The following is a 12,427-nucleotide window of genomic DNA, read 5'->3' as shown; positions in this document are numbered from 1 at the left end:
CATGTAACTGTGGCTTTATTTTTGGAAGGGAGAGGGGCAGGTTGGGATTGCTGGGGAATCGTGTTCCTGAGGAGAACCGTCAATCAGCGCTGCTGAGACACAGGCTGCCCACCGCGCCGGAGGAAGGCGCCGCCAGCAGCTGAACCCCAGGACTTGCACACAAAAGGCTGCGGGGCAGAATGGCTTTTCATTCCTCCCCAGCCGTGGGAAGCAGAATTGCTTCCGATTGTTCACCCCATGGAATGACTCAGCCTGCCAGCGATTTCCCTTTCACTCTCTGCCTTTCCACCGAACCTGAGTGCACTTAATTGAGAGCTGCGTGGGCCCCTGCTCGCACCTCGGCACCCTCAGCCTCTCCGCCTGCCGCCCACGCTTCCCAGCCCCCTCCCTCCTCCATTCTCTCCTCTCTTCCATTCATCCATTCACTCAAAAAAAAAAAAAAAAATATATATATATATATATATATATATATATACTGAGCTTTGCACGTGGAGCCCTCCAGAGATTTGGGAGGTTAGCAGACCGGACTGAGATGATTAACCAGCTCCCAGGTTCACCCCTGCCCTAGCCCTGGCCCCAGCCCTTGCCTGACCCTCATTTAAGCGGCAAATGGCAGGAGAGGTCAAGGACAGGAATACACCAGCACTGGAATCCCAGATAAGGAAACGGAGTAGGGCCACTGTGCTGGGGGGAGGAGCAGAGTGTCAGGGGAGAGTCCTCTTGAAAGGGGAGTCAATTAATCCTGGGCACGCGCCCCATTTAGCCCCAGAGAGACCTCTGCTGGGGATCTGGCTGGGTGCCCGCCCACCAGCCGGGTGCAGCCAGCCCCCCCTCCCCAGCCCCAGCTGGCAGATGCCACGGGACTGGACGGACCGCTCTCACATCTCTGTAAGCCCCAGCTGCCCTTCTGGAGGCTGAAAGGCAGGTCTGGCGGCTGCCAAGTCCCCAGCAACCCTAGCCCTGCCCCCACAGGGAGGGGGTGGGGGTGTCAGCCTTCCCCCAAAGACCTGCTCTTTTAACTTCAAGATATGGAAGGATCTAATTCCAGCATCTTTCCCCACTGCTTCGTAATTTCAACCAGCGCTTTGGTTTGAATTCATCCATTGTGTACTGTTCTGACTGTGGTCAAGCATTTTCATAGATGCAATTTCATTTAATCCTGACAGTTGCTCTGTGAGGTGGCTATCAGCTGTGCTTAGCTAACACGTGAGGAAATAGAGATGCTGAAAGGTTAAACCTTCTGCCAGATGACAAAACAGATCCATCAATCTGTGATTCTCTGTCAAAGGCCTAATGCAATCACGCAGGTAGAGCACAGTCTATGGAAGGGGTCTGATGAAGCTCTGGGGTCTCCTGTGGACCCAGAGCTGTGCAGGCAAAAGCACTGCCCTTGGGGCACTTGCTTGCAGGGGCAAACAGGTCACAGCAGATGGGGCAGAAATTGTCCCAGAGCATGGGAGGCAGAACCAGGATTAGAGCTCTGAGTCCCTTGACTTCCCGCCAAGGGTCCAGCCATTGTAGGGCTCCCCACAAGGAATGGCAGGTGTGCTTACTCTATGGCTATTGGCACCACCCCATGGACCCGAGAAGCAGGAGGGAAGAATGTATAAGAAAGGATAACCCCCAGAACCAGGTGACTTGACACCAGCATCTTCTGCCAGGGTGCCTGGAAGAGGGAGTGCAGTGTCTCCTTAGACTTGGGCTGCTATCACAAAGCCACGGACTGAGGAGCATAAATAACACGTTCTCAGTTCTGGAGGCTGCGAAGTCCAAGGTCAGGCACTGGCAGATTTTGCCTCTGGTGAGACCTCTCTTCCTGGCTTGTAGATGGCTGTCATTTTACTGTGGCCTCACATTGTGGGGGTGGGGGTGGGAGTGAGGAGAGGAAGGGGCCAGGAGGGAAGGGATCAAAAACCTGGACCTCTCTGGTCTCATAAAGGCACTAATTCAGTCATGAAGACCCCACCCACAGCTTCATCTAAAACGAATTCCCTCCTAACACCATCACATTGGTGATGCATTTTAGGAGGACACAAACATTCAGTCCATAGACAGACGATAGAGTGAGGATCTTTATCTCAGTTCCTTTTTTGGGGTGGGGGGTCTTTTTTTATCTTTTTAAGGCCACACCTGCGGCATGTGGAGGTTCCCAGGGTAGGGGTCAAATTGGAGCTATAGCCGCCAGCCTACACCACAGCCACAGCAACGCTGGGTCCTCAACCCACTAAGTGAAGCCAGGGATCAAACCCATGTCCTCATGGATGCTAGTCAGGTTTGTTAACTGCCGAGCCATGACGGGACCTCCTTTACCTCAGTTCTATATGAGAGAAACAATTAAAAACCTCCACGCGCTGGAGGCAGAGAGCTGGCTCTAACCCAGCAAGCTCCCGCCAGTTCATCTTCTATCTTAAACTGGTGCTGCCTTTTAACTCCTTTTAAGTCTGTCTCGTCTCTCAACCATCCCACCGAAAACAGGGATTCTGCCTTATGTGTCTTTGTCTTGGACTTTGAACAGGACTGGAAGGTCAAGGAGAGGGTCAGTTTCCTTCTTCCCAAGGTGACCCACTGACTCAAACGAAGTGCAAGAGATGCACGTTTGGGTTGAAAACAGATTGGGATTCTGGTTTCGTAGAGTTGGCTTCTGACCTACATGTGTGGGATCGCAGTTGAAGTCATACGTCCTCCCTTCCAAGAACTTGGCCAGTAATGCTTGTGCTCTCTGTGAGCTGATTTTATTTAAACAAACAAACAAACATGTATTGAGCTCCTATTGTGTTCTTGGCCTTATGCTCAATACCACGTGAGATAGGAGGAAGCTTCAGCCCCCTCCTGGCCTTCAAGGAGGTTCATTGGAGAGGTAACCCTTCACTCTTGAAAAACTCAATAATAAGACAAGAGCTGACTGCAGGCTGTGCCGGCTGAGTGCCAAGTGAGCTGAGTAGCAACTGCTGGCCCAGAGGAGGGGCTTCCTGTAGTTGGCTGGGTTTCCTGCAGTAGAAAGACAAGAGCCAGGCCTGGAAGAGGGTCGTTTTCTTCCTTTAAAAGGAAGCTGATGTTCCACGACCACATTCGAGTTCATTGGCACTGATAAAGTGCTCGCACGTGGTCTACCCTGAGGACTATGGGGGTGAGTAACAGTGAGTGTGAAGTGCTCAGAGTTCCCCAGATGGAATTGAACATGGGAACACAAAGGTGTGGTGCCCATGGCCAAGTGTAGAAGTTGTCTTGGACGGGCAATGCAGGCAGAGCTTCCAGCCTGACCCAGCAGCCACCAGCCATTCCTGGAGGCTGGCCAGCTCTCCCGCCATGGCTGGGGCCCACGCAGAGCCCCCCAGCAGCTTCCTCTGCCTTCTCAGGCATGGAACCCAGGGGCTGATGATACTAGAATGGAGCAGTGCTGCCTGTCCACAGGATGGAGTCCCATGACACACACACACACACACACACACACACACACACACACACACCCTCCTTATACACGTGACCCACATAGATCTGGGAACTGGTCTCCCCCACCCCCAAATCTGGCAAATGGATTCCAGTTGGCCCTGTGCTGTTGGTAGGATGGAAGGGATACTAGTTTCAGACCTAGAAGTAGTGATGTGACCTGGGCAAGGCCCTTCCCTGCTCTGGGCCTCCATGTCCCCTCTGTGCAGTGAAGGAGTCACTGGAGTAAAGGATCTGAGGTCCCTCGTGGCTCCAGTTATGGGATTTGACCATGAGGGATGGTGCCTTCAGTGTCCAGGCTGCCTCATGGCGGGGAGGTCCTCCACCACGAGAAGCTGGACAGCCTCTTTGTTGGGCAGAAGCTCCTCCAGCCCTCGGGTTACAGGTTCCTCCCACCCGCCTCTGCGGCTCCTCAGGCGGCACCTCCCCCAGCTAGGGTAACTCGTGGCAGGTGATCTGGGAATCCTTTTTCTGCTCTTGCTGTCCTCCTCTGATATATTGGCCAATAAGGGTCTCAGATGCCGCCTCTCCCTGCGGGGGTTTCCATTCGTGGGGAGGGAGCTTTAAAAACTAGGCATCTTCCAAGATACAAAGAAAATAAATCTTAGAAGACTTCCCACACATGTGAAGAAGTAATTCTTTATAGGAGGGTTCTTGCAACAAAATGGGAACATCTGAGTGGACGGAAGAAAATGTGAGGATCACTGCAAAGAATGTACACGGGTGGACCCCGAATCTAAAATATTGAATAAAGCAATCGAGGTTGCAGAGTGGTACACACAAGTGGATACCATTTCTATAAGGTAGAAATCAAACCAATACGTATTCTTAGATGCTAAAAATATATTCAGCCAGGGAGTTCCTGTCGTGGCGCAGTGGAAACGAATCCAACTAGGAACCATGAGGTGGCGGGTTCGATCCCTAGCCTTGTTCAGTGGGTAAAGGATCTGGTGTTGCTGTGAGCTGTGGTGGAGGTCACAAACTCAGTTCAGATCCCGCATTGCTGTGGCTATGGTGTAGGCCAGCAGCTACAGCTGCAGTTGGACCCCTAGCCTGGGAACCTCCATATGCCATGGGTGCAGCCCTGAAAAGACAAAAATTAAATATATATATATATATATATATATATATATATATATATATACACACACATATATATAACATATATGTATATATATATATATTCATCCAGGAGTTCCCATTGTGGCTCAGCAGGTTAAGAACCTGATTCAGTGTCCTTGAGGACACAGGTTCAGTCCCTGGCCCTGCTCAGTGGGTTAAGGATCCAGCATTGCCGCAAGCTGCAGTGTACGTCACAGGTGTGGCTCGGATCTGGTGTTGTCATGACCGTGGCATAGGCCAACAGCTGCAGCTCCGATTCAGTCCCCAGCCTGAGTACTTCCTTATGCCACAAGTATAGCCATAAAAAGAAAAAAAATGTTCAACCATAAACAAACATACCCACAAAATTCACAATAGGGATTACCCCAGGAGAGGGAGAGATGGGGTAGGGAAAGGGGGTTTCCACTTTGAGATGTTTTATTTCTGAAACAATTGTCAATTCTGTACAAGTTACTTAATTGATTTTTAAAAATTTTTTTTAAATTTTTATTTCCTCAATACATTTTTTCCACTGTACAGCAAGACGACGCAATTACACATACATGTATACATTCTTTTTTCTCCCATTATCATGCTCCATCATAAGTGACTAGACATAGTTCTTAGTGCTGCACAGCAGGATCTCATCGCTAATCCATTCCAAAGGCAATAGTTTGAATCTTTAATTGATTTTTTTTTTTGGTGGTATTGCAATATTTTCAAAGTCGATTAAAACAAGAATTAAATAGGAGAAAGCTCTAATAGTGGTCCATCAGGAACGGGGGTGAGCTTTGGGGAGAACCTTGCCAGAGGCAGCCTTGTTCACTCTAGGGTTTGCACCTGCCCCCTGGGGGCCAGCCTTTCACCTTGGGACTCTTTTTTTTTTTTTTTTTTTAAGGGCTGCACCCACGCCATATGGAGGTTCCTAGGCTAGGGGTCACATCAGAACTACAGCTGCTGGCCTACACCACAGCCACAGCAATGCCAGATCTGAGCCTCATCTGCGATCTACACCACAGTTCGCGGCAACACCGGATCCTTAACCCCACTTGGTCACTGGCCAGTGGAAAGACCAGGGCCACCTCATGGTTCCTAGTCGGATTCGTTTCCGCTGCACCGAGACGGGAACAACAGAACTCCCTTTGAAGTTGGCCCAAGTCTGTCCAAGCCTTGGGAATTAGGGCTGCGGGACCCCAAAGACTGAGTGTTGGGGGCGGGAACTGCACTGAGGTGACACACAATTTCTTTAGCTTCCCTTCCTTCCCAGTCCCTGGAGGAAGCAGGGAGTCATTAGCGAAGTCAGTAATCTAAGGCCAAGTTATTTGTTTCTCCCGAAACCCCGAAGCTCACACTGTGGCCACAACTGCTTCTCCCCCTGGTGTGGACGGAAGGGGGAGCAATAGTATTTCTCACCTTCCAGACAGACAGACCCCCTTTTCAACACCATGCCTCTATCTCCATATTCCAGAAAAGGACATCAGAGGAATGTGTCACCCTGGCGTGAGCCCCGGTTCCCTTGGGGAGGGAGGGTGCAGAGTGGATGGGGGGGTGGCAGCTGCGGTGGGAGTCTCAGCAGCTCCTGGCCTTGGGAGTTCCCAGGATCCCCTGGTCCTTGCCTGTCCTGGGGCAGCAGACACTCTGGGGGTGGGGAGGGGGTCGCATGGGGGAGGGGAGGCTGGCACTGGTTCTGGGGTAAATGTCCTGAATTCCCAGGGGATCCGATTCTGAGAAGCATAGGTCAGGAGGTCCTTTTCCGCCAGCTGTTTTTTGGCCATTTCTTCTCTTTTCCTCTCTTAAGACCTAAACTCTAATTCTCGTTGGATTTCTTCTGGAAAACCAGTGGGAGTCCAAGCAGGTGACGCTGACCTGCTCGGCGTGAGGGCCTGTGGCTCCTTTGCCTTTTCCTCTCTGCATCTTCTTGCCTCTTCCTTTCTGCTTCTCGCATCTCCAAGATCTGTGTGGTTGCTCACCACCACCCCGAGCACGTACTCCTGGCCAGTGGGGATTTGTTTCCTCGGGAGAAAAATGTGCCCTGCCCCTTGTCCTTTCTGAGGATAGAGACAGCCAGTCTGGTGGCGTGGGGGTGTGGTGGGGGGATCTAGGGTTTGGGAACTAGGGTGGATCACAGCCAAGTTTTCTGTGATGCTCTCTGCAAGTTGAAAACCGAACAAGTCTAGACACTTGAAGGTAATTAGTTTAGCCTCAAGTGGATCTGGCGATAATCTCAAACTTCAAAGCACCTCTGTGTGTTCAGACCTGGGGGATGGAGAGCAGGGGACCGGGGCTAAGGGACAGGAATGCGCTCGGGATCAGAGCCGGCGTGCCTCACCCACTCCTCGACTTTGCTGCTCTGCATCCTTTGTCTTTTTGCCCTCAGTCCCCCAGGGCCCAGCACTGCCTGTGCGTCACACACCATCCTGGCTGATGCTGAGGTCACTGGCGGAAGCTTACCTGGACCTAAAGCCTTGTCATCTTCCCCAAAGGGAACTAAAGCTACCGCCAGAGGCCAGGAGCTTGATTCCCCCTCCAGGCTTTCTCTCTGCCAACTGACCTGGCTTCCAGGACAGGATCCCTGACATCTCTGAACCTCAGCTACAGCCCCCAGCAATGTGCTTTCACGTGGAGATCATGAAATTTGGATCTGGGTTCAAACCCCACCTTGGTCCCTGGCCAGTGGAAAGACCAGGGCCACGTCATCTGACCGCTCTGAGTTTTTGCCTGATTTTCTTCATTTTTTTTTTTTTTTCTTCTTCTAGAAACTCTGGAGACAAAAACTTATGCACACCATAAACACTTTTTTTTTTTTTTTGTCTTTTTAAGGCCATACCTGCAGCATACGAAAGTTCCCAGGCTAGGGGTCCAATCAGAACTGCAACTGCTAGCCTACACCACAGCCACAGCAACACCAGATGCGAGCCATGTCTGCCACCCGCACCAGAGCTCACGTCCATGCTGGATCCTCAACCCACTTAGCGAGTCCAGGAATCGAACCCCAGTCCTCATGGATACTAGTTGGGTTCATTACCACTGAGCTATGATGGGAACTCCCATAAACCTATTTTAAAATGAAAGTATTATAGGAGTTCTCTGGTGGCTTAGTAGTTAAGGATTTGATGTAGTCACTGCTGTGGCACGGGTTCAGTCCCTGGCCCAGGAATTTCCGCAGGCTGTGAGTAGGGCCAAATAAATAAATAAATAGTGCAGTTCTATATTTAAAAAAAAAAAAAAAGATTATTATAGGTTAAAGGAAGTGTTACGAAGAAAATAAATAGGTTGGCCTAACAGAGAGGAACGGGGAGATGGATTTCTACAAGGGCAACCAGAGAAAGCCACCTCACAGGGGGGCTCTCATCCTGAGTTGAAAACTGAAGGATGAGAAAGGGAAATCGGTGATGAGGAGGGCCTAAGGGAAGAGGCTTGTCGCTGGCAGAGGCAGCAGCAGGGGCGGAAGCTCCTCGCTGGGAGAAGGCTTGGTGTGTTCAGCCAACAGGGAGAAAAGAGAGTGGCTGTCATTGCGGGGAGGAGCCTGGGGCGGTGGGCAAAGCCGGGGCCTGCCGGGGCCTGCAGGACTCACGAGGAGTCTGCTTTGCTCTCAGCACAATGGAAAGCCTTCAAAGGTTTTCACCGGGGAGCATGGCGACTGTGACCCGCCAGATGCCTAGGATGAAAAGATTGAGAAAAGACATATTTGCAGGTGGTCTCAAGATAGGGGTGCAGCAGGAGAGCTGCAAGCAGATTCATTTTACATGCCTGCCCCATATCATAGTCCTGCTCCAGCTGCCCTATGCTTCTTGAAGCCACCTGAGTCCCATCCTTCTCTTGATCACACACACAGCTGGACAGCACCTGTCATGGGCCAAGCATTGCCCTTGACTTCTGTGAGTTTGCTTCATCCTCGTATGGATCTTGTGGAATCGTGATTATTTCCATTTTGTAAACCAAGAAACCTCAGGTTAATTTTCCTTCCATGCTTTCTTTTTTTTTTTTTTTCTTTTTAGAGCTGCACCTGTGGCATATGGAAGTTCCCAGGCTAGGGGTTGAAGCACAGCTACAGCTGCTGTCCTGTACCAAAGCCATAGCAACGCAGGATCCAAGCCACATCCTCGACCTACACCACAGCTCATGGCAATGCCGGATCCCCAACCCACCGAGCGAGGCCAGGAATTGAACCTGCAACCTCATGGCCGCCAGTTGGGTTCGTTAACCACTGAGCCATGACGGGAACTCCAGAACTAGTTCTTAAAAATAGGGAATTCCCATTGTATTTCAGTGGGTTAAGAACTCAACAAGTATCCACAAGGATGCAGGTTCGATCCCTGGCCTTGCTCAATGGATTAAGGATCCGGCATTGCCTCGATCTGTGGGATAGGTCACAGATGTGGCTCAGATCCAGTGCTACTGTGACTGTGGCGTAGGCCGGCAGCTGCAGTTCCAATTCCACCCCTAGCCTGGGAACCACTGTATGCTTTGGGTATGGCTGTGAAAATAAAAAATAATGAAAAATGAAATACAGCCGTTGAAGGTAGCCTAAGGACAATAAATGCTGGGGAGAACAATGATGACAATATAAATCATAGATACCAGTGAATATACCTCTCACTTAGTGAATGCCTTCTGTCTGAGAGGCTTTCAATAAATGTGCCAGACATCTCAGCTTCTGGTGGTATCCAATAAACCGTTCAACATGACCCTATGAGGTGGGCATCCTTGATTTTTCCCTCATTTTAAGAGGCCATCAATTCAATCAAAGCTTTTCACAGAAAAACATACGTGATGCTTACACCATAACGTTTTGTTGTGTTGCGCTTTTGTGATTGAAATGTACAATGTATTTTTTCATACCACAACCACTTTATTCTTCAGGATGACAATGCAAGTTTGAACCTGAGCCTTCACATTCAGAGTGTGAGGAGTCCTCTGGCTCCCTCAGCCATGCCCACACACCCTCATCACCCACGTGGGGTGCCTTTCACCCCTGTAGGATTGACAGGATAATTTAGAGAGAATAAAGAATGAGGGTTCCTTCAGCATTTCCTACTTTAGTCTTTCTCTCCCTTCATTGGATCATCTATCTCTCGATGGACTAAGAAATAATCCTTCTCAATGCATGACAACCACCCAGCCTCTCCTACCTCTGAAAGTCACGTGACCTATGCTCTGTGATTCGCCTGCCTCCGCCAGAGTGCCCGCATTGCTGTCTGGTGCTTTCCTCAGTCTGGTGATTGTCAAGGTCATTGTTACTGTTTTCAGCATGGATTATAAGATGCATTCCTATTACTCGAAAAAAAGAGAGACTTTTAAAATGTGTCTTGGAATTAGTCTGAAACTGAAGCTGAGAGATGTGAGAATTTACCGCCTACCTCATGGCCAGCAGGGAGCATAACTGGGAATCCAAACCCAGTCTCTCATGTACTTCTTCATATTCAGTATTACCGTTTCTCTTCTCTTGCTCTCTTAAAACCCTCTGCATCAGGCCTTTCTTCCCTCCACCCCACCAAAACCACTCATGTCAAGGTCACTGGTGCCTCCACATGGCCACATCCATTGACTGACTCTCAGTCGCCATCTTGCTTCAGCAGCACTTGGCACCATCCTCATCCTTGTCTTTCCTGGGTCTCCTGCATCGCTGTCGAGCCTTCTCAGGGTCTCTTCCTCATTCCTCCTCACCTTCCTGACCTCCACGATCCAGTCCTCACATTTTGCTTGTCTGTATGCCTTTGCTTTTTCATCTAGTCTCAGAGCTAGCTTCTCTGCACAACTTGCACATGGAAATCGGCAGCTCCCACCGCTCCACACCCATCCTACTGCCTACTCGACATCACTCCTCGGATGTCTGAGAGGCTTTGCAAACCTAACGTCTTCAACTCCTATTTTCCACCCCCACTTCATCCCAAACTGGCTCCTTTTGTGGTCTTTTGCATCTCAATAAATGACAACTTCTTCTAGTTGCTTGGATAAAAACACCGAAGTCATCCTGGATGCCTCACTTTCGCTGTCTGCCTCCCATCTTTTAACAATCCTATCAGCCCGACCTTAAATTCACATCTAAAACTGAATCCACAGCCACCACCCTGGCCTGGTTGTGCTGGTCATTCGCCGGCCATAACTGACCCACCACATCCAGCCGTGACCTTCAATGACCTCTTCTCCACCAAGCAGCCCAGGGAACCTGCCACAGCCTAAGTCATATCCGGTTGTTTAAAAGCCATCTGAAGGCTTCTCATCTCGATCAGAAGCTTGGTGGAGAAGAGGTCGTTATGGCTGCCCAGTTTCTCTGTTGCCTGGCACCTGCCAGCTTTCCAAGGTCTACAGCCCCTGTGCACCCCCTCCCCCCATTACTAACTACTCTCCAGCCAGATTGGTCTCCTTGCTGGTCTCAAAAGCCCAGCACACTCCACACAAGGGCTTTGCTTCTGAGCTTCTCTCTCCCTCTAGAGCTCCATGTGGCTTGCTCCATCATTTTCTTGAGGTATCTTCAAACAATACCCAACAGAGAGGCCTCTCTCGTCCTCCCTACAAAAAAATAACCACCTCCCTTGGAGTTCCCACCGTGGCTCAGTGGGTTAAGGATCTGGCCTTGCCTCAAGCTGCAAAAGAGTTTGCAGATGCAGCTCAGAACCGGTGCCTGCAGCTGCAACTCTGATTCAGCCACTAGCACAATGTGCTGCAGGTGTGGCCCTAAAAAGAAGAAGAAAAATAATAACCACTTCTCAGAATTCCATCTGACTCACTCTATTTCCTCCCGCAGCACATAGGTCGCTGGGGGTTGGACCCACTGATCTGTTTGTGGCCTGTCCCCACTATACTAAACTGTTACTGCTCCAGTCACTCCTGTATCCCAGTGCTGAGGACAGAGCCATTCCCCACGTAGGCTTTTGGAGGATAGTTGCTGAATTAGCAGACAAAGGAAGAATGAGTGGAGAGCCCAGAAACAGACACAGGGCCAAGCTTCTGTCAAGAGAAACATATTTCTCTGCTGCTCAAATCTAGTGGTCAGAATCCCTCCTCTGTGAGTCACTGGTGGGGACAGAGCAGTGACCCGCCCCAGGCTGACCTTGCCTTGTGTCTCCTTCCAGATCTCGGCTCCCTGGGGCTCTGCGAGGCTTCTGCTATGACCGCAGTCTCTTCAAAGAGCCAGCACTGCCCCTTGCTGCCACAGCCACGCCAGGTCCCTGCTCTGCCCCGCCTGTCCTCAGCCCCGTGTCACCATGGGCAGCGTCAGCAGCCTCATCTCCGGCCACGGCTTCCACAGCAAGCACTGCCGGGCCTCCCAATACAAGCTGCGGAAATCCTCGCACCTGAAGAAACTCAATCGGTACTCAGACGGGCTGCTGAGATTTGGCTTCTCTCAGGACTCAGGCCATGGCAAGTCCAGCTCCAAAATGGGCAAGAGTGAAGATTTCTTCTACATCAAGGTCAGCCAGAAGGCTCGGGGCTCCCACCGTCCCGATTACACCGCACTGTCCAGTGGGGACCTAGGAGGCCAGGCTGGGGTTGACTTCGGCCCGTCCACCCCACCCAAGCTCATGCCCTTCTCCAATCAGCTGGAAATGGTAAGCGGGGACTCCAGGGTGGGTGGGGAAAGCAGGAGAGAGCCCTGAAGCGGCGGGGACAGGGGGCAGGGAGTGGCCATGGAGGGCTAAAAGAGGCTGGGTGACTCGGTGAGGGGAGGAGTGCTCAGACAGGCCATTGAGCAAAGGTTAGACAAGGGAAAGGCGCAGTGGTGACCCCTGAGCAAAGAGCAATGGGAAAATGAAAGACTTTTTGAGCTCTGCCAGGGTGTAACTTTGGGTTGCAAAGGCAGGACCAATAGCAGCAATTTCAAGCTCGTAGGAAGGAGAAGGGTCTCAGTTACTGTCTGGAAGAGCAGGTGGAGAGC

General features: G+C 50.9%; 1 protein-coding gene across 1 annotated transcript in view; it reads left to right on the top strand.

Moving 5' to 3' along the window:
* LZTS1 (leucine zipper tumor suppressor 1) overlaps positions 1-12,427 on the top strand; it is a 59,991-nt gene that overhangs the window by 38,029 nt on the left and 9,535 nt on the right. Inside the window, exon 2 of the mRNA XM_001925505.5 lies at positions 11,625-12,101. Within this exon, the coding sequence (XP_001925540.1) occupies positions 11,757-12,101 (345 nt within the window). The 5' untranslated portion in view covers positions 11,625-11,756. The remainder of the gene's footprint in view (positions 1-11,624; positions 12,102-12,427) is intronic.

This window comes from Sus scrofa, chromosome 14, assembly GCF_054392235.1.
Source record: "Sus scrofa isolate SSC_HxYL_T2T_F1_AM1 chromosome 14, Sscrofa_HxYL_maternal_Yorkshire_Landrace_v2.0, whole genome shotgun sequence".
NCBI lineage: Eukaryota > Metazoa > Chordata > Mammalia > Artiodactyla > Suidae > Sus > Sus scrofa.
The sequence above is the reverse complement of the archived record's forward strand: the minus strand, read 5'-3'. Positions and strand labels throughout refer to the sequence as shown.